General features: G+C 39.7%; 1 protein-coding gene across 23 annotated transcripts in view; it reads right to left on the bottom strand.

The window, feature by feature from the left end:
• mcf2l2 (MCF.2 cell line derived transforming sequence-like 2) overlaps nucleotides 1–26,392 on the bottom strand; it is a 156,332-nt gene continuing 129,940 nt past the window's right edge. For 11 of the 23 annotated variants that reach the window (XM_055507783.1, XM_055507776.1, XM_055507782.1 and 8 more), the window contains 5 exons: nucleotides 25,303–25,412; nucleotides 20,665–20,777; nucleotides 777–1,595; nucleotides 532–683; nucleotides 1–445 (listed from right to left, as the gene is read on the bottom strand). In XM_055507783.1, the coding sequence (XP_055363758.1) occupies nucleotides 1,589–1,595; nucleotides 20,665–20,777; nucleotides 25,303–25,412 (230 nt within the window). In that variant the 3' untranslated portion in view covers nucleotides 1–445; nucleotides 532–683; nucleotides 777–1,588. Of the gene's footprint in view, nucleotides 446–531; nucleotides 684–776; nucleotides 1,596–2,551; nucleotides 6,524–20,660; nucleotides 20,778–25,302; nucleotides 25,413–26,392 lie in introns of those variants that run through there. The other 12 variants (XM_055507770.1, XM_055507773.1, XM_055507768.1 and 9 more) reach the window with 12 other exon arrangements.

Here is a 26,392-nt window from a genome sequence, read left to right on the forward strand (position 1 = left end):
TTGTAATTTTCACAAATTCATGTTTTTACTGTATTGTTTTATTGTTTGACACATTTCAATCATTACAGGACACTACAATAGCTACTTGCTGGGGGACAGAGGGTTCCCTTTGTCTGCCCTATTTAATGACACCCTACCCTGAACCTGAGCCTGGACCACAGACACGGTTCAAACGGGCCCACAGCACAACACGGGCCAAGGTGAAGTTGACTAAAGGCATCCTGAAGGCGAGGTTCCAGTGTCTACGTGGCCTCAGGGTCAGTTCAGAGAGGGCATGTGACATTATAGTGGCTTGTGTGGTCCTTCACAACATTGCCACGATAAGAGGACAGAGCCACCCTCCTTGTCCTGCTGAGGATGAGCAAGAGGATCCAGCAGTGAACAGATTTAGACTGATTTATCAGAATCAATTCTGCACCAAAAGTGCTCTCCATTTCTTCATGTCCTGAAAGATAAAATGGACTATTATTTACATTGCTTCACACATCCACACTTCAAATTGTAACATTAATGGTGAGATAAAGTCTGAACCTTAAGGCGATGCTCCAGGATTTCGATTTCGACTTTAGCCTTTTTGAAGGCCAGTCTTTTCTCCTCCATTTTAAGCTGTAAAAGGTCCATCTCCAAGTCATTTTTTTCATTTGTTGTTAAAGACAGAGCTTATACCACTTTTTTGCTAGCAACTAGGAAGGCATTAAAAAGGGAATATTTCTTATGTTATAAAATCATATATTAAACATTATGCGATGCAAATATGACTGCAGACACATTCTTACACTGCTTAGATTTTGTGAGGAGGTAGATGGACCCTCATCTGCATTTAAATACCCAGGAATGTTCTGTAAAAGAACAATGACAATTTGTTACTCTCTAATGTTAAAAGGGATCATTCATTATGTTATAGTACGTATCCGACCTCTGTGGATCTAGGAGCAGAGTACAATTCTGTTACAGCAGAAGTGGTTTCTTCATCTTCATCCTACAGTGGGAATATGCAAGTATACTTTATCTGGCGATAAAACAGTACCTGGCAACAAATCACTTACACATGTCACAGACTGTGTGCTTTCTGGAGGGTTTAATAATATAATCCGTCCATCAGTGACTGCAAGACAATGCAACCCATTAGATCAATATGAAATAAAGTCAGAGTATTACAACATTGTAGAAGCCTATGCAGCTTATGCAGTTAAATAAAACAAACCTTCATACTACTGTTAAGCAGATTCAATGACAGAGATAGAAAAAACATAAATTGGTACTACTGTGGTAAACTTACATTTCACTAAGTTACTCATGTCGTGGGAGGTGGTGTGGGATGAAGTGCCCCCAGGAATGCCCTCGACCACTGGCCGCCCTTTATTCAGGGACAGAGCCAGCTCCTCAGATGGGGTGAGGGGAGGTGGTGGTGGCCCCCCACCTGTCTGCCGAGCCTCTGCCTTCTTTCTATTAGCTACATTACAGAAAGAATACAATAAAACATGTTTAATACATTAATCCTGTAATTGTGTAATCAAATCTTACCTTTTTGTAGGATGTTTTTTTTTTCATTTTGACTTGGGACAGAGTTCTTCTTGCTCCAGAAGGATTACACCCTATTAAACAAAAATATTAATCTTATCCAATATTATTGTATTCTTATGAAATTGATAGTACAAACGATGTGGAAGTTATGTTTAATTTTCCAATACAATAAAGGAGGAGGGGGCAACATAACTGTAATTAAATGAACCCACGCATTTACTGTCAGTTATTTTTTGCCAAGCCAACTCTCATTCCTTCGCCAACGCAGCTGTATTGCTATTTCTAATAATAATCGTCTTTAATTCCTCATATGCCAGCATCAAAACCTCCAACTCCGCCTCTGTGAAATATGCTGCCCTTTTATTGTTGCACCGGTTTTCCATGATGGCTCGTAAGTTTGGCGATCCATCGACAATATCTTTATATATACGCCGTGCACGTGCGTTAACTCTGGGTTACCGAACCAACATACTCAGGGTAAGCAGGTTTTGGGTTAATCAAACGAGACTTCAGGGTTTAGCAGAAGGTTAATCAACCCTGCTTTCTGGATCACATCACACCCCAGGGTTGACTTAGACAAACAATCGGCTTCCGGTAAACATGAGCACCGAGGTTTGGCTTCTGCTTACGGTGCAACACACCAGCGACTGGAGCGCATCTTAGACGCGGTTTAATATTAGTCCCATAATCACATAAGATACACCTGCTACTCATTAAAACAACACCCCAGGCAGTGGTAACGCCTGGTGGACAGCAGTGGACAGACTCCACCCGGTGTCACAATTTCTGCTTTCAACTGATTTATTATGAGTAGTTGATGAGACTGTTTTACAGTTTAACATTTACTTACACATGCTTCTTCCATATGCTTTAGAAATTAAATCACAAATTTAATTTATCAGCTTTTGTAGTTATGCCTCTGAATGGGTAATGACTGCTAATTAGTCATTACCCTGCTAATAAGACTGTTTAACAGTTTACCAACTGTCACAAAACAAGGTGAAGAACCCAAACGCACAGCGCACAGTTGTCAGTTGTGGAGGTCTAATGCAAAATCCATGGTCATACAGGCAGAGTTCAGTACACAGGTAAATTTGGATGAGAGCAATGGCACACACCAGGGGCAGGCAAATCAGTCCATCTCCAGTCTTGGTTCAATCCACGAGGCAGAGTTCAAAACAGTAAGGACAGGGAGCAGGTAAGACATGGTCAAAAGCGAGATCCAGTGTTGGTACACAAAGGACTCATGTGAATGAAGGTACGGGTACATGAACTAACCAGCTGGTGGAGAACCGAGGCAAGGACTGGTGATTAAATACAGAATTGATGACTGAAACTGAAACAGCTGAGACAAGAAACTGTCCAGACACCTTTTCAAAATACTTTCAAAATAAAAGTTTTTGTTTTGACTGGTTAAATATCACTATTTAATGAGACTACTTTATAGTTTAGTAATATTACAGTACAGTTTAGTAATTACAATTTAGCTATATATAGTAATATTTCTGCTTTCAACTGGTGTATGGTGAGTAGTCTATGAGTCTATTATATAATTTAGCAATTACCCACACCGTCTTCTTCCCTATATTTTCAAAACAAAAGCATCAATCCAAATCCTTAGATAAAAATAGCAGAATATGCTTTCAACTGGTTTATGAGTATTTTACTGTTTAGCAATTACCTGCACATGTTTCCTCCAAAGCTACAACTTTTTCTTTCAGGTATATTAAATGTTTCCATAACCTTAAGCTATACCTTTATCTCTTGAACTTAAAGCTATTTATTTATAAGATTTAGCTGTTTTTGTTACATTTACGTATATTGTGTCTTCCTGTATTTTCAGCAGTTTTTTATATTTCAATTTCAGCAAATCTTTTTCAACTTTCCTCAGTTTGAAATTCAACTGCTTAAGCTTCGTCTGCACACATTCAGCTCTGTTTAAAAAACTAATTCTCTTATAATACATTCATCTGTTTTTTCATGCTTTAGTTATTTTCAGCTGTCTTAAATGTTTTAGCTACTTTCAGCAATTCTCCAGGAATACTTTCAGCATGGCAGCATTCACTGTGCATTTTCCTATGGAAATGCTTTATCTAGTTTCTTAATGCATTACGCGTTTTTCAAAGTGAAACTAAGTGTGAATGAATATTTTGTATGATTCGTCTTACGGGCATCTAATTTGTGTTACTGTTTGCCTTGATTTGATAAACTACAGGGGTTAATGATAGAATAATACCTATGTATAATATAAATTGCTTCGTTTTATAAAATACATGTTTCAAATGTAAGGTTTATATTAACCTCTCTTCATTTTAACACTAGGTTCTACTGGGTTACTTCTATATGAAGTCCAACCCAAACTTTGTTTGTATGTGTTTTACTTTACTAATTTTCTTTGGCTGAGCTAGATATTGGATACTAGTTAGATAATAGATCCAAGAATGTTTTCTACATTTATAGGAAATTGGTCCTAGGTTGTGAAGTGCCACCAGGAGGAGGCCCTAAGGAAGACCCAGGACACACTGGAGGGACTATGTCTCTTGGCTGGGATCTTAGCCTTGGGTTCCCCCTAGGAGAGCGAGAAGCATTGCACAGAGAGAAGAAAAGTCTAGTGCCTTTTGCTCAGGGATAATGCAGCTGAAAATAAATTAATGCATGGATGGATAGATTGATGAACAGGTGGGATTTATGGATACATAGATGGATGCATAGACTAATGGATGGATTGTATATTTCAACCTGAAGTAAGATTCATGTTTTAATGCAAAAACACAGTGACAAAATTCATATTATAAATGCATATCATCACAATGAATGAATGTAATATGTATGTACACTGCAATTACAGCTACAATATACAGACATGATTCATGGCAATTCATGTGCAGAAAGATAAAAAATATACAATATCTTTCATGTAACATAGGATACACAAGATCTCCAGCATGATCAGGAAGAAGGTTTGTGTATATACTAAGTTTAAATATAGTAAGAATGTTTATATCCCTGCACAAGGTTACAAGTGGGAAGTGTTCTCTATCTATCAATCACTCCTCATAGTGGTATACTGTATCTAAAACCACAGTGCTTATGCTCTGACTTGTTGTGAAAGTCTGTCCAGCTTTCTCAAGTCATCATATGAACGTTTACATTGAGCTTTTTTGATTTCTTGAAATTATTAGAACTGTAAAGCAGCAAACAAAAGAGCAGTCATCTAAACTATCATTTGAACTAAAATCTCATGATACTATTCTAACTTGGCAAAAATCATCTAGACAGAATAGTGTGAATTAACAAAATAAAATTTAAATTAGTTTTTATCAAATATATACAATATTACAACATAGCTGATATTTATTAACACTTATCAGTTTCATCTAGACTGTGAATGAACATTCAGTGAACAGTGTTAGTTTGCTCTCAGAAGAGGAGGAGCCTATGTAATTGTTAAAGAACAACTCAGGTCCTCTTTGAATAACACACAGTTAACTGAAAAATCAGTTGTTGCAAACTAACAATTCCCTGGCTTTTTTTCATAATATACTATAGTTCACCTTAAAAAAAACAATGTGAGCGTGACCTATGAAAAACGTTTCAGCCTACCCGACATAACCTCACAAATGGCTAAAATTCTCTATGCTAAAAAACAAGGGACTTTTCTACAGTATGGATGTCAGAGGATTCTAATGAACAGAATAAGGTTATTTAGACTGAACTATTGCTTGGAATTCAACAAAAGACCCCAGTACTTATCTTTACAGCTTTACAGTTACAGTACAAATTTCTGGTGTTTGAAACAGTATGTGAACAAGTCAATGCTAGGACACAAAAATGTACTGTAAATTCTTTCACTGATAATATTGTACATGAATGAAATGTAAATTACATCTTTACTGAGTAATTGTAAATAGAATGTTTATATCCACACATAAAAAACACATTGCTTATACATAAGCAGTGTGTCTTTTTTGCACCTTTAGGTAGCAAATGGCATGCAGTAAATCATAGTGTGGAACGCTTCTGCTACTGAAAATCACATTATTTAGGGATAAGCAGAAGTAAAATAGATAACTATCATTTATGTAATGATGTGCTGCAACTATGCTTAAATTGCCTAAACCATATTTGATTTCCTCCATCTGCATTTCACTGGTTTTGATTGGTTTATTTCTTACATTTACTTCCAGTTTTAAAACAAAATTTACTGGTATGTGTCTAACAGCCTGTTTTGGAGGAGCTAACTCTTCCCAGTGCTGGATGTCCTGGTTGAAATTATCATCAATTAAAGACATTATGAGAGACTATAGAATATCACAAACACTCAACTGACATGTGAGTACATTATTTGAGTATGTACTTTACCAGGGCAAACAAAGACAAGCAGCAGTCATGGTTTGATGCAGACAACAGCTTCTATCAACTGTTTAAACCTAAAAAGTGAAAGAGTAACAGCACAGAAAGTGTTTGGCTTCGACAAAATGGAGCAGCACAACAGGGCACTTTGCTTGCTCCCAACTAGCATATGGAATTTATCACATTAATGGAAGGTCATTCATGTCCTAAATTGAAAAAGCTGCACTGACGTTTTTCCTAAGTGGCTCTCTTCCTTTGAGACAGGGTGCTGGCCTTCAAGGACTGGGATGCCCAACCCCTTCTCTTCAGTATCAAAACAGAATTCATCCAGCTATGAATATACAGTTCAGTGTCGAAACCATGCATTATTCACTTCCACTGAGACGATAGCTGGTACTTCCATGTATCTTTCTTTCATAGGCATAATTCAGACATTTTTAAACAATAATAGACAATATGTATATCCAGTATAGAGAACCAGAAGTAAAAAAAACTAGTCCAACTTAGAAAATTACAGTTGAAAAACTATTACAATTGTCATCCATTTTTGTAATCTGAAATCCTGAGACACGTCTCCTCATGTAGTGCTTCCTTGCTTGTCCGAATGACTGCATCATCACTGCTCTACAGAGATCACTGAAGACATCTGCAATAACAAGAAATCTTCATGTCAGTTTCAAGGTTTAATTTGGCATCACATTGTCTAATACAGCCAGCACCAAATAAACTTTTCATGGCGTGGACTTAGCTGCTAATAAAACATAACTAATCTCTACAGAAGCGTAAAATGAGCAGACATACTATAATAGTGAAACACTCAGATAAAAAACAAATCAAGCAGGGTTCAGTTCAATTTTATTTATATAGCGCCAAATCAACATACTGTAGTTATTTTAAGTTATCAAAACGCACTTTACAAGGGAAGGTTTAAGACCTTTCACAACTAAACCAAACAAAATCCCATATGCAGCAAGCCTTTAATTGCACTTATTTATAATTGGACAGCAACAGTGGAGAGAAAAAACTCCCGCTCTAACAAGAAAGAAACCAGTAGAACCAGACTAAATGTGGGTGCCCATTTGCCTTGACCAGTTGGGGTGAGGAGATACAGAAAAGCACAACAAAAACAACAAGCAACAGCACAACAAAGGCAGGATGGTTGGACCAGGGACTGTGTCTTTGATGTGCCCATCAAAGACACATAGCTCTGAGTCCGATGATAACTGTAGGTGAGGACAGAGTGGAGGAGAGAGAGAGAGAGAGAAGCACAACTACTGGAGAGAAAGAGACAAGGTTAGTTAAACATGGAACAATGTTGGGAGGTTAGTGGATAGAATAGATAGAAGGAAATAGAGGAGCTTCACTGTATACTGTAAATTAAGTCAAGTCTATTGCAGCTTAACTAAGAGATGGTTCCTGTGACTAATGATCATTGTCAGTGACCGGAACCCTCTAACTATAAGCTTTATCAAAAAGAAAGGTTTTAAGCCTGATCTTAAATGTGGAGAGTGTGTCAACTTCTCAAACCTGAACTGGGTGCTTACTTTTAAAGACTATAGGAACCACAAGTAGACCTATGTCTACTATATCTATATAGTAGAGAACTATGTGTTACAACCTGCCATACAAGATGGCGGCTCGAGTGCTTGGAGGTCCATTTGGGCAGAGTCAGAGCCAGGGAAACCAAAGTAACAGAAAAAACTGTCTCTTTAATCCAACCTTGAACACAAAACACTCCTTAAAAAAATAAACCAAGATAAACCAGGTGGACGAAAACACTAAATGAACAGAATGATTAAACAAAACTTGGTTAACTACTAACGCCCAATGTAAGCTTAGGCAAGGCATGAACAAACAAAACTAGGCAAGGCATGAACAAACGCTAGTGCAGGCTAGACATGGACAGTAGCTAAGGCTAGGCTAGGCATGGACAGGTGCTAATGCACGTCTTATATGCAGAGCAACGCGTGGCTAACATAATTGAAGGTTTAATAGAAGGCAAGCTTAACAAAACAATGCAAAACAGAAACACTGAGCTAATTAGGGACGCCAATGACTTATGCCGATGTGTGGCTAACATGACCAGGATTTAATAGAAGAAAAACATGACAAATGGAAACACATAAACATACTCAACAACTAAGAGTTCAGGAACCTTAGCGTCCACGGGAAACAAAAGTCCGATGCAACGACTGACATGTCATGAGCAGCTTGGAGGGATGAGGTGACAATGACCCAGCCCAGAGTGATGGGCTGGGGAGGTATACGAGGGAGCAGAGGGCAGGCACAGGTGTAAGAGATTGAACTGATTGCAACGAGTCTTCTGAGGGAGAAACAAGGAGTTGGCATGGTCCAAAGCAGAGGCTTGGCCTGGTGAGGGAGAAGGTGTGGTCCAGAGTAGGAGAAACAGAAGGGCTAGCAGAGCCAGCGCAGGATCCTGACACTATGAGGTCTTTAAGATAAATGTTTATCTTCATATCTTTATTCACCCCAGAATGGGTGTTTAAAGCGTTATATAAATGTGTGTGCAGAGAAGCTAATGTAGGAGAAATGTGATCAATTTTTCTAAGTCCCGTCAGAACTCTGGTTGCAGCATTTTGAATAAGCTGTAGGCTTTTTAAGGAGCTGTTAGGACATCCTATGAGTAAGGAGTTACAGTAGTCCAGCCTAGAGGTAACAAATGCATGGATCAGTTTCTTTGCAGAGAGGATGCTTCTAATTATATATTATATTTCTAATATAAAAATAGATGCTATAGATTTGTTTAATGTATGATGTACTGTAAAAAATAGATCTTGGTCAAAGATGACACCAAGGTTCATCACAATAGAATCTGAAGCTAATGTTATGTTATCCAAAGTAACTATCTGATTCAGTAGTGTAGTGAAGTAGATTTTTAGGCCCAACAAGAAGAACGTCGGTTTTATCTCAATTTATTTAGAAGATGTTTTTGGACATCCTGGATTTGATGTCTTTTAAACAACTTTAAATTTTGACAGGTTGATGAAAATGTATGGACAAGAGAGGACAGAAACTAAACCATTGTCTGAAGCTAAGAGGAGATCATTAGTGATTCTAACCAGAGTTTCTGTGCTGCGTGACGTTTTCTAAATCGTTACTAAAAATCTTCATAGAGGTTATTCCCACTCAGGTGGTCAGATAATTGTTTAGATTTTTTTCAAGAATCTTAGAGATAGAGGGTAAATTTTGAATTCACCTATAGTTGGCTAGTTCTCCAGGGTCTAGAGTAGAGTTTTTCAATAATGTGTGCTGGGCTCCACTCTGAGTTGCCACAGTGTAGGAAGGTTAAGCAACATGGCCATGTTACTAGAGCGTAAGAGTTGAGATGTTGTCTCTTCTAATCAGCCCAGGTTTTTCTCCAAAAATGCTCCAATTAGCCACAAAGCCCACATTGTTTGTAGGGCACCACCTAGACAACCAACCTAGACAATCGGCTATACAAGTCATCGCTGGTCACATTGAGAGGGGTCTAGAGAAACATTGTTTTGGCAATAGTAATGGGAAGTCTGGCTCTTTTCACAGATTTGGCTCTTTTGGCTCGGCTCTCTTTAAAGAGCCAGCTCTTGTGGTTCCCAATCAGCTCCTAATTTATTATCACTCTGTGCGTCATATTTTAGCCAAATTTAGCAATATATATACCACTCTATTTTCACCCTCCGCGGGTGGTCTCATCCACTTTCCAAGCTCGGGTCCTCTATCAGAGGCCAGGAAGCTTGAGGGTTCTGCGCAGTATCCTTGCTGTTCCTAGGACTGCACTTTTCTGGACTGAGATGTCGGACGTTTTTCCAGGGATCTGTTGTAGCCACTCCTCCAGTTAGGGGGTCACTGCCCCCAGTGCTCCAATCACCACAGGCACCACTGTGGCCTTCACCTTCCAAGCCAACTCCAGTTCTTCTCTGAGCCCTTGGTATTTCTCTAGTTTCTCATGTTCCTTTTTCCTGATGTTGCCATCGCTTGGTATTGCCATATCCACCACTACGGCTTTCCTCTGCTCTTTATCGACCACCACAATGTCTGGTTGGTTCGCCATTACCATTCTGTCAGTCTGTATCTGGAAGTTCCACAGGATCTTGGCCCGCTCGTTCTCTACCACCTTGGGAGGTGTTTCCCACTTTGACCATGGGGTTTCCAGTCCATACTCTGCACAGATGTTCCTGTATACTATACCAGCCACTTGGTTATGGCGTTCCATGTATGCTTTCCCTGCCAGCATCTTACACCCTGCAGTTATGTGCTGGACCGTCTCAGGGGCCTCTTTGCACAGTCTATATATATATATATATATATATATATATATATATATATATATATATATATATATATATATATATATATATATATATATATATATATATATATATATATATATATATATATATATATATATATAGCTCGCTGGATAGCTCAATCCCATTAGGGCGAATAAGCATCCAGTGTGGGTCCTTGGGCAAGACCCTTCAAGCTACTGCCTACCTCATTTTATGAGAGACAATGAACCACTGAGATACCGGCTCAGACGTCGCCCGGTCTAACAAGGTCTGTGTTAGGTGTTGGGGAACCAGAGCACCTTGACGAGAAGTGGGCTACTGGAACAAGAAAGAAATGGCTAAGATGCGAGAACAAGGCTCTGTTGGAATGCTACTACTCAAGTAACCCTAGTCAGAGGGGTTACATGCAAAGAATGTGCGGTGAATGGGAACGGAGAAACCCACATTCAAGGCTGACTGCGAAGCAACTAGTAGTGTTCCAACATCCACAAACGGCAAGTGCTATCACAACTTGAGATTGACGAGATACAACACAAATGCTATGGCAAGGGGGAGCCAGGACGCCAGGTCAGAGGGGAGGTTTCACCATCTCCCCAACCGGAAATTGGGTACGAAGCCCCAATGAGCACAGACACGCTGAGCGAGGCAGCGACTGACCTGAAAGATAAGATCATGGCGAGATTGAACAGGCAACCCCGAAGCCAACTACAACGGCTAAGTGAAGTACCATCAGAAAGGCTCATGGAAGATGTGAATGCAGCATTGAGAGCGATCCCTACCACAACAATCACAGAAACCAATGAGCTGATATACGCTTCAGCATCAGTGATCCTAGAGGTGCTTGGCCATAAGATCAACCATGAGAAACAATACCCACCATGGAATCAAAGGTTGGAGGCAAAAATCAAGGCAGCTCGGAGGGAAGTGAGCCAAATGACAGAGGCACAGAGAGGTGCAATGAAAAGACCGATGCCCAAGGTACAGCCAGATGCCCAACTGAAGGGCGCACGATCCTGATAATGAAGGATCCCTCAAAGGGTACAGTCCCATCCAACTACCGGCCAATAACCTGCCTCTCCACAACATGGAAGCTCATATTAGGCATCATCGCAGCTAAGATAAGTGGGCACATGGGTCAATACATGAGCGAAGCACAGAAGGGCATTGATAAGGATACCAGAGGAGCCAAACACCAACTCCTGGTAGACGAAACAGTCGCCTAAGACTGCAGAGTGCGATACACCAACCTGTGCACAGCCTGGATCGACTACAAGAAAGCCTATGACTCAATGCCACACACATGGATCACTGAATGCTTGGAGCTGTACAACATCAATAGAACTCTAAGGGCCTTCATTGCAAACTCGATGAGGTTGTGGAGAACCACCCTTGAAGCCAATGGGAAGGCACTTGCCCAAGTATCTATCAAATGTGGCATATACCAAGGAGATGCACTGTCCCCACTGCTGTTCTGCATAGGTCTGAACCCCCTCAGCCAAATAATAAACAAGACTGGCTATGGATACCGACTCCGGAACGGGGCCACCATAAGTCACCTCCTGTACAAGGATGACATCAAGCTGTACGCTAAGAATGAGCGAGACATCGACTCGCTGATCCACACCACCAGGATCTACAGCTCGGACATCGGGATGTCATTCGGGCTCGAGAAATGTGGGAGGATGGTGACAAAGAGAGGCAAGGTAATCCACACAGAAGGGGTCTCACTCCCAGAGGAACAATAGTACCTTGGAATACCACAGGCAAACGGCAACCTTGAACAGGCAACAAGGAATGCCGCAACAGCCAAATACCTCCAACGAGTAAGGCAAGTCCTAAGAAGCCAGCTCAATGGCAAGAACAAATCCCGGGCAATAAACAGCTACGCCCTGCCAGTGATCAGATACCCTGCGGGAATAATAAGGTGGCCAAAGGAAGAGATACAGACCACAGATGTTAAGACACGAAAGCTCCTCACCATGCATGGAGGGTTCCACCCCAAATCCAGCACCCTGAGACTGTACGCTAGCCGCAAGGAAGGAGGCCGAGGACTAGTGAGCGTGAGAGCCACTATCCAGGATGAAACATCCAAGATCCATAAGTACATCAAGGATAAGGCCCCGACAGATGACGTGCTGAGTGAATGTCTCAGGCAGTGGAGAACAGAGGATGAGATGCTGGAAGAGGGACCATCATGGGAGGACAAGCCCTTGCACGGGATGTACCACCGGAACATAACTGAAGTGGCTGATCTCAACAAATCCTACCAATGGCTTGAAAGGGCTGGGCTGAAGGACAGCACAGAGGCATTCATCCTGGCTGCACAGGAGCAGGCCCTGAGCACCAGAGCCATAGAGGCCCAGATCTACCACACCAGACAAGACCCAAGGTGTAGACTGTGCAAAGAGGCCCCTGAGACGGTCCAGCACATAACTGCAGGGTGTAAGATTCTGGCAGGCAAAGCATACATGGAACGCCATAACCAAGTGGCTGGCATAGTATACAGGAACATCTGCGCGGAGTATGGACTGGAAACCCCAAGGTCAAAGTGGGAAACACCTCCCAAGGTGGTAGAGAACGAGCGAGCCAAGATCCTGTGGAACTTCCAGATCCAGACTGACAGAATGGTAATGGCGAACCAACCAGACATTGTGGTGGTGGATAAAGAGCAGAGGAAAGCCGTAGTGGTGGATGTGGCAATACCAAGCGATGGCAACATCAGGAAAAAGGAACATGAGAAACTAGAGAAATACCAAGGGCTCAGAGAAGAACTAGAGAAGGCTGGGAAAGTGAAGGCCACAGTGGTGCCTGTGGTGATCGCAGCACTGGGGGCAGTGACCCCCAAACTGGAGGAGTGGCTACGACAGATCCCTGGAAACCCGCGGAGGGTGAGAATAGAGTGTGGGTAGAGAGATATATAGAGATAGAGAGATAGAGAGAGAGTAGAGATATAGTAGATGATAGATATAGATATAGATATATATATATATATATATATAGATATATATATATATATATATAGATATATACTATATATATATATATATATTATATATATATATATATATATATATATATATATATATATATATATTATATATTTATATATATATATATTTTATATATAATATATATATATTCGTTACTTTGATATCTGTCTGTCTTTGATATGTTGCCATCGCTTGGTATTTCCACATCCACCACTACGGCTTTCCTCTGTTCTTTGTCCACCACCACAATGTCTGGTTGGTTCGCCATTACCATTCTGTCTATCTGTATCTGGAAGTCCCACAGGTTCTTGGCTCGCTCGTTCTCTACCACCTTGGGAGGTGTTTCCCACTTTGACCTTGGGGTTTCCAGTCCATACTCTGCACAGATGTTCCTGTATACTATGCCAGCCACTTGGTTATGGCTATATATATATATATATATATATTCGTCACTTTGATATCTGTCTGATTAATAAAAGTGGGCGGGGCTATCAGTCCCGTAGCAAAGGTAAGCACTGACTGTGGGGGCTGGGCGCATCAACATACAGGACAAAGACCTGTGTTCCTCTGCTACAGCCTCCTCTTACAACAGCAAGTTGCCTTGGGCCGTTATTCCCCCTTTCACATGTACCACATAAAAGTCATCGCAGCGCAACAGGCAAATTCCTACAAAATTCACCAGCCGCTTTCGTCCGTGACACATTCACGGATATCGTTCTGCCCGCTTTCATGTAGACACAAAACTCATCAATGCGGTTTACTTTACATTGCGTTTTTTTCATTATTCCCCCTTTTATGTCATTCTGATGAATAAAAGTGGGCGGGGCCATCCACGTCCCATTGCAAAGGTAAGCGCTGACTGTGGGGGCTGGGCGCATCAACATACAATATACCTGTGTTCCTCTGCTACAGCCTCCTCTTTCAGCCTGTTGCTTTGGGCCGTTATTCCCCCACTTACCTGTTTCACATGTTGACAGAGTTGACCAGCCGCTTTCATGTAGACACAAAACTCTTCAAAGCATTTTACTTTACATTCCGTTTATTTCGTTACTCATATACAACATGTAATTGCAAATGCTGCACTGAGCTTTCTTTTACTTTGACAAGTTTTATGTCTACATGAAAGCGGGCCGAACAACGTCCATGCGTGTGTCACCGCTGAAAGCGGCTGGTGAACCTCTTGGGAACATGGCTCTAGCTCTGCAATGACTTTATGTGGTACAGGTGAAAGGGAAAATAACGAAATAACCGGAATATAAAACGGAGACTCCAATGAGTCACATCAACTATCATGTTCCAAGAAGTACAAGTAGAGGTGGAGGAGTAGCAGCAATTTATAAATCAGATTTATTAATGACTCCTAAACCTAAACATAGTTCTAACTCATTTGAGAGCCTCACTCTGAGCCTTTCTCACCCAGACTCTAAAACTCAGAAGCCAGTTGTGTTTTGTATTGTTTACCGTCCTCCTGCTCCATATTCGGAGTTCTTAACTGAATTCTCTGAATTCTTATCTGACTTAGTTCTTAGCACAGATAAAGTCATTGTAGTGGGAGACTTTAACATTCATGTAGATGTTGACAGCAACTGTCTCAGCACTGCTTTTAACTCCTTAATAAATACTTGGTTTTACACAGCAGGTAAATGAACCCACTCATCGTTTTAACCACACCCTCGATCTTGTCCTGACATATGGGGTTGAAATTGATAATTTAATAGTTCTTCCCCAAAACCCTCTGTTATCTGACCATTTCTTATTAACTTTTGACAATGCACAATTGACCCTACAGTAGCTGGAAAGAAATGTTACTATAGCAGATGTTTATCTGACAACTCTGTTGTCAGATTCAAGCAGATGATTCCATCATCTTTTGCCTCAATGTCTTGTAGATACACAGAGAACAGTCACCTTAATACTTATGAACAGGTTGACTGTCTTGTAGATGATGCTGCAGCTTCTCTACGTACAATGTTAGACACAGTGGCTCCTCTGAAGAAGAAGACAGTGAATCAGAGGAGGTTAGCTCCGTGGTATAACTCAAAGATCCGCAGCCTAAAGCACAGGACTAGACAACTAGAAAGACAGTGGCGTTCCAACAAAATAAATGTAAACTGCATTGCATGGAAGGACAGTCTAATGAAATATAAAAAAGCACTTTGTGCTGCTAGAAAAACATATTCCTCCCTAATTGAGGAAAACAAAAACAACCACAGGTTTCTTTTCAGCACTGTAGCCAGGCTGACAAAGAGTCATAGCTGTATTGAGTCTACTATCCCCTTAAATCTCAGCAGCAATGACTTTATGAACTACTTTACTAATAAAATTATCACCATTAGAAAAAACATTCAGCAGCAACTTCTTCCAAATGACAGAAAGCACTGTCTAGATCCATCAACTTTAAATTTATTAAATCCTCTGTCTTACCTAGACAGCTTCTCCCCCATAACTCATATGGAGTTAACCTCAATAATTAACTCTTCCAAGTCGTCCACTTGTCTTTTAGATCCAATCCCAACCAGATTACTCAAAGAAGTTCTACCTTTAATCAGCTCGTCCATATTAAATCAAATCAATCAATCTTTACAACTAGGCTATGTACCACAGGCTTTTAAGGTGGCTGTGATCAAACCTCTATTGAAAAAACCAACCCTTGACCCTGGACAACTAGCCAACTATAGGCCCATTTCAAATTTACCCTTTATTTCCAAGATTCTGGAAAAAATTGTGGCTAAACAATTATCTGACCACCTGAGTGGGAATAACCTGTACGAAGATTTTCAGTCAGGATTTAGAAAACATCATAGCACAGAAACAGCTCTGGTTAGAGTCACTGATGATCTTCTATTAGCTTCGGACAATGGTCTAGTTTCTGTCCTTGTCCTGTTAGATCTTAGTGCTGCATTTGATACAATTGATCATAACATTCTATTACAGACACTAGAACATAGAATCGGGATTAATGGAACAACATTAGGATGGTTTAAATCCTATTTGTTGAACAGATTCCAGTTTGTCCATGTTAATGATGAATTCTCCACATGCACAAGGATTAGCTATGGAGTACCACAGGGTTCTGTGCTGGGTCCAATTCTGTTTAGCCTATACATGTCTCCTCTAGGTGAGATAATAGAATAGAATAGAATAGAATAGAATAGAATAGAATAGAATAGAATAGAATAGAATAGAATAGAAAGCATTCTGCTAATTTTCATTTTTACGCAGATTATACTCAGCTATATATGTCCTGGGAACCAAATGAAACAGATCAACTAGTCAAAATTCAGGGTTGTTTAAAAGACATCAAATCCTGGATGTCCCAAAACTTCCTTCAACTAAACTCAGATAAAACCGAGATTCTTATTGTTGGGCCTAAAAATATGAGAGAGACACTATTGAGTCAGATAGCCACCCTGGATGGCATAACATTAGCTTCAGATTCTACTGTGAGGAACCTTGGTGTCATCTTTGACCAGGATCTCTCTTTTACATCATACATTAAACAAATCTCCAGAACCGCCTACTTCCACCTTAGAAATATAGTTAAAATCAGAAGCATCCTCTCTTAAAGCTGTCAGAACATCGTAGGTGACGGATCCAGAGAAACTGATCCATGCATTTGTTACCTCTAGGCTGGACTACTGTAACTCCTTACTCATAGGATGTCCTAACAGCTCCTTAAAAAGCCTACAGCTTATTCAAAATGCTGCAGCCAGAGTTCTGACAGGACTTAGAAAGAGAGATCACATTTCTCCTACATTAGCTTCTCTGCACTGGCTGCCTGTAAAATGTAGGATAGAATTTAAAATTCTCCTACTCACCTACTCATCTACAAAGTACTCAATGAGCACTCAAGTTGTGCTTCTCTCTCTCTCTCTCTCTCTCTCCCCCCCCACCCCCCCCCCCCCCAACCCCCCCCCCCCCCCCCACTCTCGCTCCCTCTCTGTCCTCACCTACAGGTATCATAGGACTCAAAGTTTGGTGTCTGTGATGGGCAGCTGCGGATCCAACCATTCTGCCTGTATTGTTGATGTCTCTTATTGCTTCCTTCAGTGAGACCGCAACAATGACACTCATCCTTTCACGTTGTAAATCCAAGCACTGTTATGGGAAAAATTGTTCCTTATTTCTATGCAGTTATATGATTTATGACTTATGTTCTGCAATTGATATCTTATGTTTTGTCTTACTGTATGCATTTGACATTTCACCTAGATTGTTCAATGGTTGTCTCTGCCTGATAGACTCTCAACTCTAGCTCCCAAACCCAAGGTCAGGGAGTTGTGTCTCTGTCTGTTGAGACTTGGTGCTCCTTTCTTACAGATAGTTGGACGTCAGCAATGCAGGTGTGAGAATGTAAATATCTTCACACACACTGCGACAGGGAGGAGATGGTACATGTAATTTAATTGGGTTAGACAGACATTCCACCCTAGTCGGACAGAGAAGCTAAAAGGCAGAAGCAACTTGAGGATCGTGGGCTCTTTGCATCACACCTTCGTGGTGTGTGCACTGATCTCTCCAGCTGGTTTTTGGTTTGTTGATGTGCACGATCAACATCCATGCTTTTGATTTGCTTTCCCCATTATTTTTATTTTCCTTTATTTTTATAATAAATTCCACCAAAGACAACTCTCTCATCTGCCTCTTTATGGGGAAATTTCCACCACAGCACATAGCGGTGGAACATTGTAACAGTGGATGTCACTCATAGATGCATAGGAACTGTGCAGCCTTGCAGGCAGGCGCAGGGTCAGCAAGCCCACGCAACCCACCACCTAGAGTGCGTCAGTGATGGCCCTCTTTACCTAACAATAGCAGCTGTTTACAGATGATTCAGGGTGTCAGCTAGCCGAGCAGATCATTTGAACACCTTGTAGTTGGAACTGGTATATTTAGAAAACCCAGTAGTCCTAGTGAGACTATTTTACTGTTTAGCAATTACCTGCATGGGCTTCCTTCAGATCCTTTCAACACAAAAGCACCAATCCAGATCTTTAGCTATAAATACAATATTTCTGCTTTCAGTTGGTTTATTATGAGTAGTTAGTAAAACTATTTTACAATTTCACAATTACTTACACATGCTTCTACCATATTCTTTCAAAATAAAAGCACCAATCCAGATCTTTAGGTATAAATAGCAACATTTCTGCTTTCAACTGGTTTATTATGACTACTTAATAAGACAATTTTTCTGTTTAGCTTATACCTGCATGTTTCCTTCAAATCCTTTCAAAATAAAAGCTCCAATCAGCTTTAATAGCACCATTTCAGCTTTTGCATGGTTAATTGTGACTAGGTAATGAGACCTTTTTTACAGTTTAGCAATTAAGCACACACACCTCCTCCAAATCCTTTCATAATATTTCAACTGGTTTATTGGGACTAGATAATAAGATAATATTATTTTACTATTTAGCAATTACCTAGACATGCTTCCATCATATCCTTTCAAAATAAAAGTACCAATCCAGCACTTGAGCTTAAAATAGCAATGTTTCTGCTTTCAACTACTTTAATATGAGTGGTTAATTATACTACCTGTATTTTACAATTTAGCAATTACCAACACGTATTTTCTATATCCTTTCAAAATAAAAGCACCAATTGTAATTATTAGATTTATTAGTCATTTTCACACCTCTCACTGGTTAATGACAGCTAAATAATAAGGCTGTTTTATAGTTTATTAATTACCCCCACACATGTCCTCCAAATCCTTTTTAAATAAGAGCACTAATCCAAATCTAAATTGCTCTTTCTTTGAGTTTGACTGTTTAATTATGATTACTTAATGAGCCTTTTTACAGTTTAGCAATTACTTGCAGATGCTTCCTTCAAGGCTCCAACTTTTCTCAATTTAAAATGACTACTTCCTCTGCAGCTACTTTCAGCTACACTGAATAATTCCATAACTTTGAGCTATTCTTTCAGCTTTTGTACGCACAACTGTGTAATTATAATATTTAGCTGATTTGATACATTAAGCTATTGAACTAAGTAAACCTTTACTTACTTACTTTAATTTCAGCAAATCTTTTTCAAGTTTCCTCAATTTTAAACTCCAGCTTCTACTGCAAATATTCAGCTCTGTTTAAACAATTCCTAATTCTCTTTAGATACATTCATCTGTGCTTTAGATGCTTCAGCTATTTCAAATGTTTCCGCTACTTTCAGCAATTATTCAGCAATACATTCAGCATTTTCCTATGGAAATGCCTTATCTAGTTCTTTTTGATATCTTATTTTAGCAGGGGTCAACAGAGCAAACGATTCCCATGGCCATTTGTTACAATTTGATTTGAACCCGCAAATGTCAAATGTTACTTACCTCCTTTAATTTCAGCAAATCTTTTTCAGGTTTCTTCAATTTGAAACTTCAGCTTCTTCTACAAATATTCAGCTCTGTTTAAACAATTCCTGATTCTCTTCAGATACATTCATCTGTGCTTTAGATGCTTCAGCTATTCAGCAATACATTCAGCATTTTCCTATGGAAATGCATTATTTAGGCCTTTTGGAGTCATTATTTTAGCAGGGGTCACCAGAGCAAACGATTCCCATGGCCATTTATTACAATTTGATTTGAACCTAAAACCTGGGGATCAGCAGCGCAACGCTCCAGCCACTGAACCAAATAAGTGGTGTTGTGCTACAGCAACAGTCAAATAAATACAAAGGAATACAATAACTCTACCTGCCTTTTAATAAAGCGCTTCAATCAGAGATATAGTACAATTGTTGAATGAATCGTTTTTGTATCCCTCATCAAATGTATGTTGGTAACGTATTTGTCTGTCTGGATTGATATATTTTACATTTGCCTTCTGGACGATTCAAGTTCGAGTTTGAAGCTAAACTCAGCCATCTTAAGCTTAAGTCCAGCCAGCAGCCACATTAACCATAAATAGGGAGAGAGCTTTGTTGATAGTGCTGCATGGAATTTTAAGTATTAAAAGTCTCAGTGAAAAATGAGGTAGTGACTAAGAGGAGGTTAGCTTACTTGTTGAGGGAGATAACTGAAAGAATTTGTTTGAGTTTTCCAGAGCATATAGTTTTTGAATTCTGTAAGGTCTTAGACCTTACTTTGTATAGTGCCATGACTATAGTTATAGTGAATTGGGATTTATATATACAAACTGAATTCAATTATTAATACCAGCAATAATAGCAAAGCACAAGTCAAACACACAACACAGGGGGCCGATGTCACTTGTTGGAGGTGGTGGCTTGGGATTGGTTGGGAGAAGCCCAGCGCTCGACTTAAGTGGCTAATGACCGTGCTGCAGTTTCCTCCGCCTTTCAACACCACCACTCACCAGTGTGCTTTCTGTCTTGACTCTTGTAAACTATGAGCTATTGTATGAATTAACGTGTGCTGGTAGGACGTGACGTGAGAAGGAAGGAGAAGCCCTTTTTTTGTAAATCTAGTGTGGCTTTGACTGAACTAAGGAGCAGAAACTACTGGCCGACCTCCCACACCTGTTGTGGCACCAGAGTAAACTTACCAATGTACATTCTCTGCATCCTCCAGAAACTGGACGAGGTGACCTCTGTCCTGGGAGAAGTCCACCTTCTGAGATTCATAGGTAAGCTGCACCCCAAAGCAATTGGTATCACCCTGGAGAAAAACATCACAGTTATGCTGTGTCTGTTTCAAACTGGCGATATAAAGGAGTGTCAGGATAGCGAGTGTGAACAGACTTTGAAGAAACAGTGGAGGAGAAATGGTTTACTATGCGTGCACCAAGCGGGGAAACTACTGCTCTCAACGAGCTTGGACTCCACGCTCGCAATTTAGCAAGGAGAGGACAAAGGAAGGATGTGGGCTACTATGGCCCACGTGCACACTGCACATAGCTGTGACTCCGTTGCATCCTTAGCGCACTACCGGGGAAACAGGACTGAGGGACAATTCTTAAACCCTCCTAGAGGGACCATAGGTCAGGAAGAGTTAGTTGACCATGGGTCAGGGCAAAGGAAAAAGGGGAGAAGGGGAGAACCCAAATGCAAACAACTCGAACACAGAAAATATGATTTAAAATAAAATGATTTAATAAATGTTGATACTTGTGCTGGGCAGCGATTAAATTTTTTTTTTTGAGTTTTCGGTGATTAGTCGCGATTAACACATTAATATAAGAAGTATTTTGTAATAAATTCAAAAGTATTATCATATCACATTTTCATTATAAAACTACTACTCCAGTGAAAGCAACAGTTGATACACAGTCAATTTTATTTTCCTCTCCTTTTCATACAACTCGTGTATTCTACCTGTGATGGTGCATCATGAGGAAAGATCACAAGTGCCATCATTCGATGCAATTTTATTTTATATATAATATAATAAAATATATATGTTATTAATATGTATGTATTATAAGTATTGCATTTAATTATTGAAACATATTTTGCTGATTTGCTATAACCAGATTAAGCTGTAACCTTGGCAAGCAGAAGGAAGAAGAACTTCTCTTTTTTATCAAGAATAGGGAGTACCTTTTGTAGCATCTTTGTCCTTCATGTGCTTCATGCTTGCTCTGTGAAGAGAATATTTCCCCTGAACTGTATGACCATGCACCGCTCGAAGGTATATAGTAAGCTCTACTCTTTTCTCTCTTTGAGTAAGAGGAAGTTGCCTTTGCTGCTGTAAACTGCTCACTCCTGTGCTAGTAAAACTCCTAAAAGGTCTCAACTGATTGTGTCTCTCCTATTTAAGGTACAACTACAAAAGGGGATTCAATTTTTCCCCAACATAATTTTTCCATCTTCCAACACCTGCAATTTGTAGCTAACCACTTAGCTATGTCATTTATGAGCTTGTTTTGCTTTGTTTTTACTTCTTCCACATGCTGCATCTAATGAATCTGCCGAAATCTCCCTCCGCTTTTTGTTTAGGTGGGTGATTTGCTGTCATCAATGGTGAGTATTGCATTTAAAGGAAAACTTTTCAATGGGCCTCCTAATAATTTCTATGCAGAGAAGTTATCATTTCTTCCTCCCGTAAGTCACCTTGGCAGATGGTTTGCCGTGGGCTCAAAAACTACAACTAGTGTGTCCTGGTTTCCTCTGTAGCAGCGGCAGCAACAGTCAGGCTGGGAGGGGGCGGAGCCAGCCTGCAGGAGCGCACCCTGCTCAGTCCAACATTATTTTTAATGGTTACTTGCATGAGCCAGAGTACAGCGTACAGAGTTATGTTGTATGGAGGAGTACAAAGTTGCCTTGCAACAGACAGCTGAGAGCCAGATGCATAATGTCTCTGCGCTGAAAGAAGCACAATTGAATCTAACAGACAAATGTTCAGACATTCCTTTACATTTTTAACAAAAGGGTACATTTGAGTGTGTCTGAATAAAGACATACAGTAGTTTGTAAGTCTATAGATGGAGTAAAAATATGGAATAATTTTAAGGAGGATATAAAGTACTAACATAGAACATTTTAAATATAAATATAAAATGGACATTTAACGAAAGTATAGTGATAATGAGTGATTAGTATAGACACTGGATAAATGATGGTTTCACTAAGACATATTTAACTAGATAAAGCATTTCCAGAGGAAAATGCACAGTAAATGCTTTCGTGCGGAAATTATTACTAATGAATTGTTGAAAGTAACTAAAACATTTAAAATATAGCTGAAAATGGCTAAATCATGTAAAGCGCCTTGAGATAACTTTGTTGTGATTTGGCGATATATAAATTAATTGTGGAATATGCATAGAGCTGCTACACTGAGAATCAGGAGTTTGACCTGTCAGTCGAAACTGCAGTTGCGCCGTTGTCATGGAGACAAAAGGAGAAATCGGCTCCATTCTCTCTGCTCTGTGAAAGCATAGTTGCACCTCTGCTAAACAGGCTTGTTACAGCAAACTAATTATCAAAAAATAACTTTACTTAATGAATGCCAAGGCTTTAATGAGCAACTGGTATCACTGTGGCCACAGTCGCAATTTCAAAATGCCATTCTTGGGTGTTTCTCCAAAAAAGTCTCAAAGACAAATGCATTAAGAGTCTATGGGAGAAATTGTGGAACTCCCTGCGCTTTGAGGCATATACAGACTAAAGTATAGGTCTGAGGGTTTAACCAGGCAGATCATTAGAAAGAAGATAAGTATGACTTTGAATGAGTGAAAAAAATATATCCATACCTTAAAAACTGTGGCTGTAGTGATGAGTTAAAGAGAAAAGTTCTGTCTTTAAAAAACGTTCCTTTACACTTTAGCTGTGACATCACGCACTCTAGCTCACGTAATACACACTAATGGAAAAGTTAAAAAAAAACACACAATATCTACAGTAAACTGCTATAGATCAGAAAGTATAAAAGATTTTACAACGCTGAATGGAAGATTAATAGTTGAATAGCTGAAGACTGTTTTATAGTTTAAACAGTGTCTGTAGCTTAAAGTTGACACTGTCTGAGGTTTGGTATGCATGTCCTGTTTTATTTTGGTAGTATTTCCGGTTTCTGTTCTATCATGCTTTTTACCTGCTTTGCCTTTTGTCACGTGATCTCCCAGCTGTGGTTAACTTGCAATTAGTCAGTATTTAGCCACCAGCATGTTCCTTTGTTCTCTGCCAGATTGTTTGTTCAAGCACCCTGTTGTTCAACCTTCCAGCAAACCCAGTAAGTCTAAAGTTTTTTGACTTGTGCCTGTATCATGACTGTGCTTTATACCTGCCTGTACTTCTGCTGGATCTCTGAATTACTAGTTTTGATCACTGCCTGCTTGACTACGCTTTTGACTGCTGTTTTGGATTAATATTATTAAAGCCTAAAGTCCTGTCACTCGAGCTGTGCATTTGGGTCGATCTCTTCTGCTCACTCCTGCCAAGCCGTGACAAAAGTAAGCTGAAGTAGTTAAAGCTGAAAGAAGACTAAGCTGAAGAGCATTTAAAGAATAAAGTATAAAGTATTATAAATAAAATCACTAATAAAATCACTAAAGCCCGATGTTTGGGGGGCACTACATGTTACAATATTCGGGTTTAGATAGTGTATAATTTTGTTGGTGGGTAATATTGGTATTAATATTTTAAGTGTTATTGCATCCTCTTGTACTGGCAATGTTGATGGTATAGGAAGATTAAATTTAATATAAAAGGGGGTAGAACTAGATAAGTATTACTTCCTTCTACTCCCTGACACTAACAGCACTGTACCCACAGCTGGGCATAGGCCACCTGCTTGGGGGGGGCGCCACTCCAAGCCTTCAGAAAAAAACATGTTAACGCGATCTTGCCTAGAGCGCCGAAACACGTTTGTGAGTCTGGGGGGCGCATAGATGCAAGTAGAGTAGAGGGCGCAAAATTAGGATGTTGCCTAGCGCGCCAACTTTGCCAGAACTGGCCCTGACCCGCAGGATAAACTAATTAAACTTAACATGGACTAGGTTTGTACAGGCACAAACCTATACAAAGACCAAACACATGACATCAACAAGACAACACAAACTACGAAACCAAAAACTCTTGTAACTCAGACTGTAACTTTTCCAACACAGTTTCTGACCGTCTGACCAACAAAGGCTGAACAGAAAGACAGAGTTTAAATACACATGAACACAGGTGAATCAAATCAATAATTACACTAGGACACAGACAGGAAATTATATTACCAAGAAAAAAAAAACCAAGAAGGGCGTGTTGCCTCTAGCAGTTTCATCACCTGGAATCTTTCCTCTAAATCTGTAAACTTTGCTAATGGGAGGCACACTCATGGAAATGTTCAAGCAGTGAAGAAAACGTTATCCATCAATTCAGTTGTATGCATATGGTGCAAATTCACTATAAAAATTATATTTATATCTATACACACCAAGTTATAAAACAGATTTTCCTGCATTTGAGGCGATTTCAGATGTGTGAGGTTTGTTTTTTTCTAGTTCTAGTTTAGTTGTTAGCTTGTATGCATTGCACAGATTTTTGTTTTGCAGTATGTCAAAACTGGTTTTCATTTTTCTGTCTTTGTAGTGATTTCTATTATTTAAAATGACTGATCTGTGATTTTGAGTTGTTTTTTTAAGCATTTCTGATTCTTTGCTTCTATGTCTAGTTTGTGTGTTTGTGGTGAGTGGTACTGATTTGCTATGAACTGGACATATCATTGCATACACTGTGAGCTCAGTGTTACCTACATTTTTATTGTTGCCATCTTCTTCTGAGGAGTTAGAGTATTCCTCTAAGCTGGAGGGGATTGTCTCAAAGTCTTCTGTGTCGATGGAAGGGATCTGTCGCTGGGTCCAGCCTGTGTGGAACAAATTATCTGTACATTATTTCTGACATATAGTCATACACACATGTTGGCAGGTGAAGAAACCTTGTCAAACCTGTTCCCAGACTTTAAAGAATCATGATTTTGATGTTGAACAATTTGCAGTTGTGCTAATTGATCGAAACACACTTTAGGAAAGTTTAAACAAATAAGTAAGTAAGTTTAAGTATGTTAAATTGTGAGATTTTAAAAAGAGTTCATGCCAAAGAATTGAATAGATGGAGCTAAAGTGAAAAACTTAAACCTTGCTAGAAGAAAACCTGTATGTTCATTTGAAACTCTTCCTTCTTTTGTCCAGATCCTATGATACATGCTTAAAACTAATCTTAAGGCCAGAAAAGATACTTAATTGATTCCCTTTGAGAAAATTGTGTCCTCTGCATTTACAGCTTAATGGGAGCGCCCAAGGAGTTAGTGTGAAGTGTGTCTATCCCTGGTGGGATAGAACTTCTGCTTCTGCTTTTCAGGCCAACACTCTACCCATTGAGCTACTAGGCCACTCAAATTTTCACAAAAATCTTTCTTGGAGTAATCTAAATAAAAAGTTATTTACTTAGGTTTGGTAGTATGCCAAGCAAAGTAATACAGCATGAAATGCAGTGAAAAGGTATTAAATATTTTTAAATATACTATACACAATAGACACTAAAAGGACGACATAGACCCCCGTAGACAAGCAGTGTTGGACAAATAATAATGCTCAGCAGAGAAGGTTGGTTCCACTAGCACAAACCAAATCACTATGGTAAAACACTGCTCTCATCTGCTCTTATTGTTAGGATCCCAGGGCTGGAGTGCTGGTGCTCTACCTCTCACCAAACCATGTCACTTTTCTGGACCACAGCCACTCCCTCAGTAGACTCTGCAATCAGTTCAATTCCTTGCACCTGTGCTTGCTCTCTGCCCTTTCATATACTTCCCCAGGCCATCAGTCTGTGCTGGATCATTGTCAT

This window comes from Betta splendens, chromosome 4, assembly GCF_900634795.4.
Source record: "Betta splendens chromosome 4, fBetSpl5.4, whole genome shotgun sequence".
Taxonomy (NCBI): Eukaryota; Metazoa; Chordata; class Actinopteri; order Anabantiformes; family Osphronemidae; genus Betta; species Betta splendens.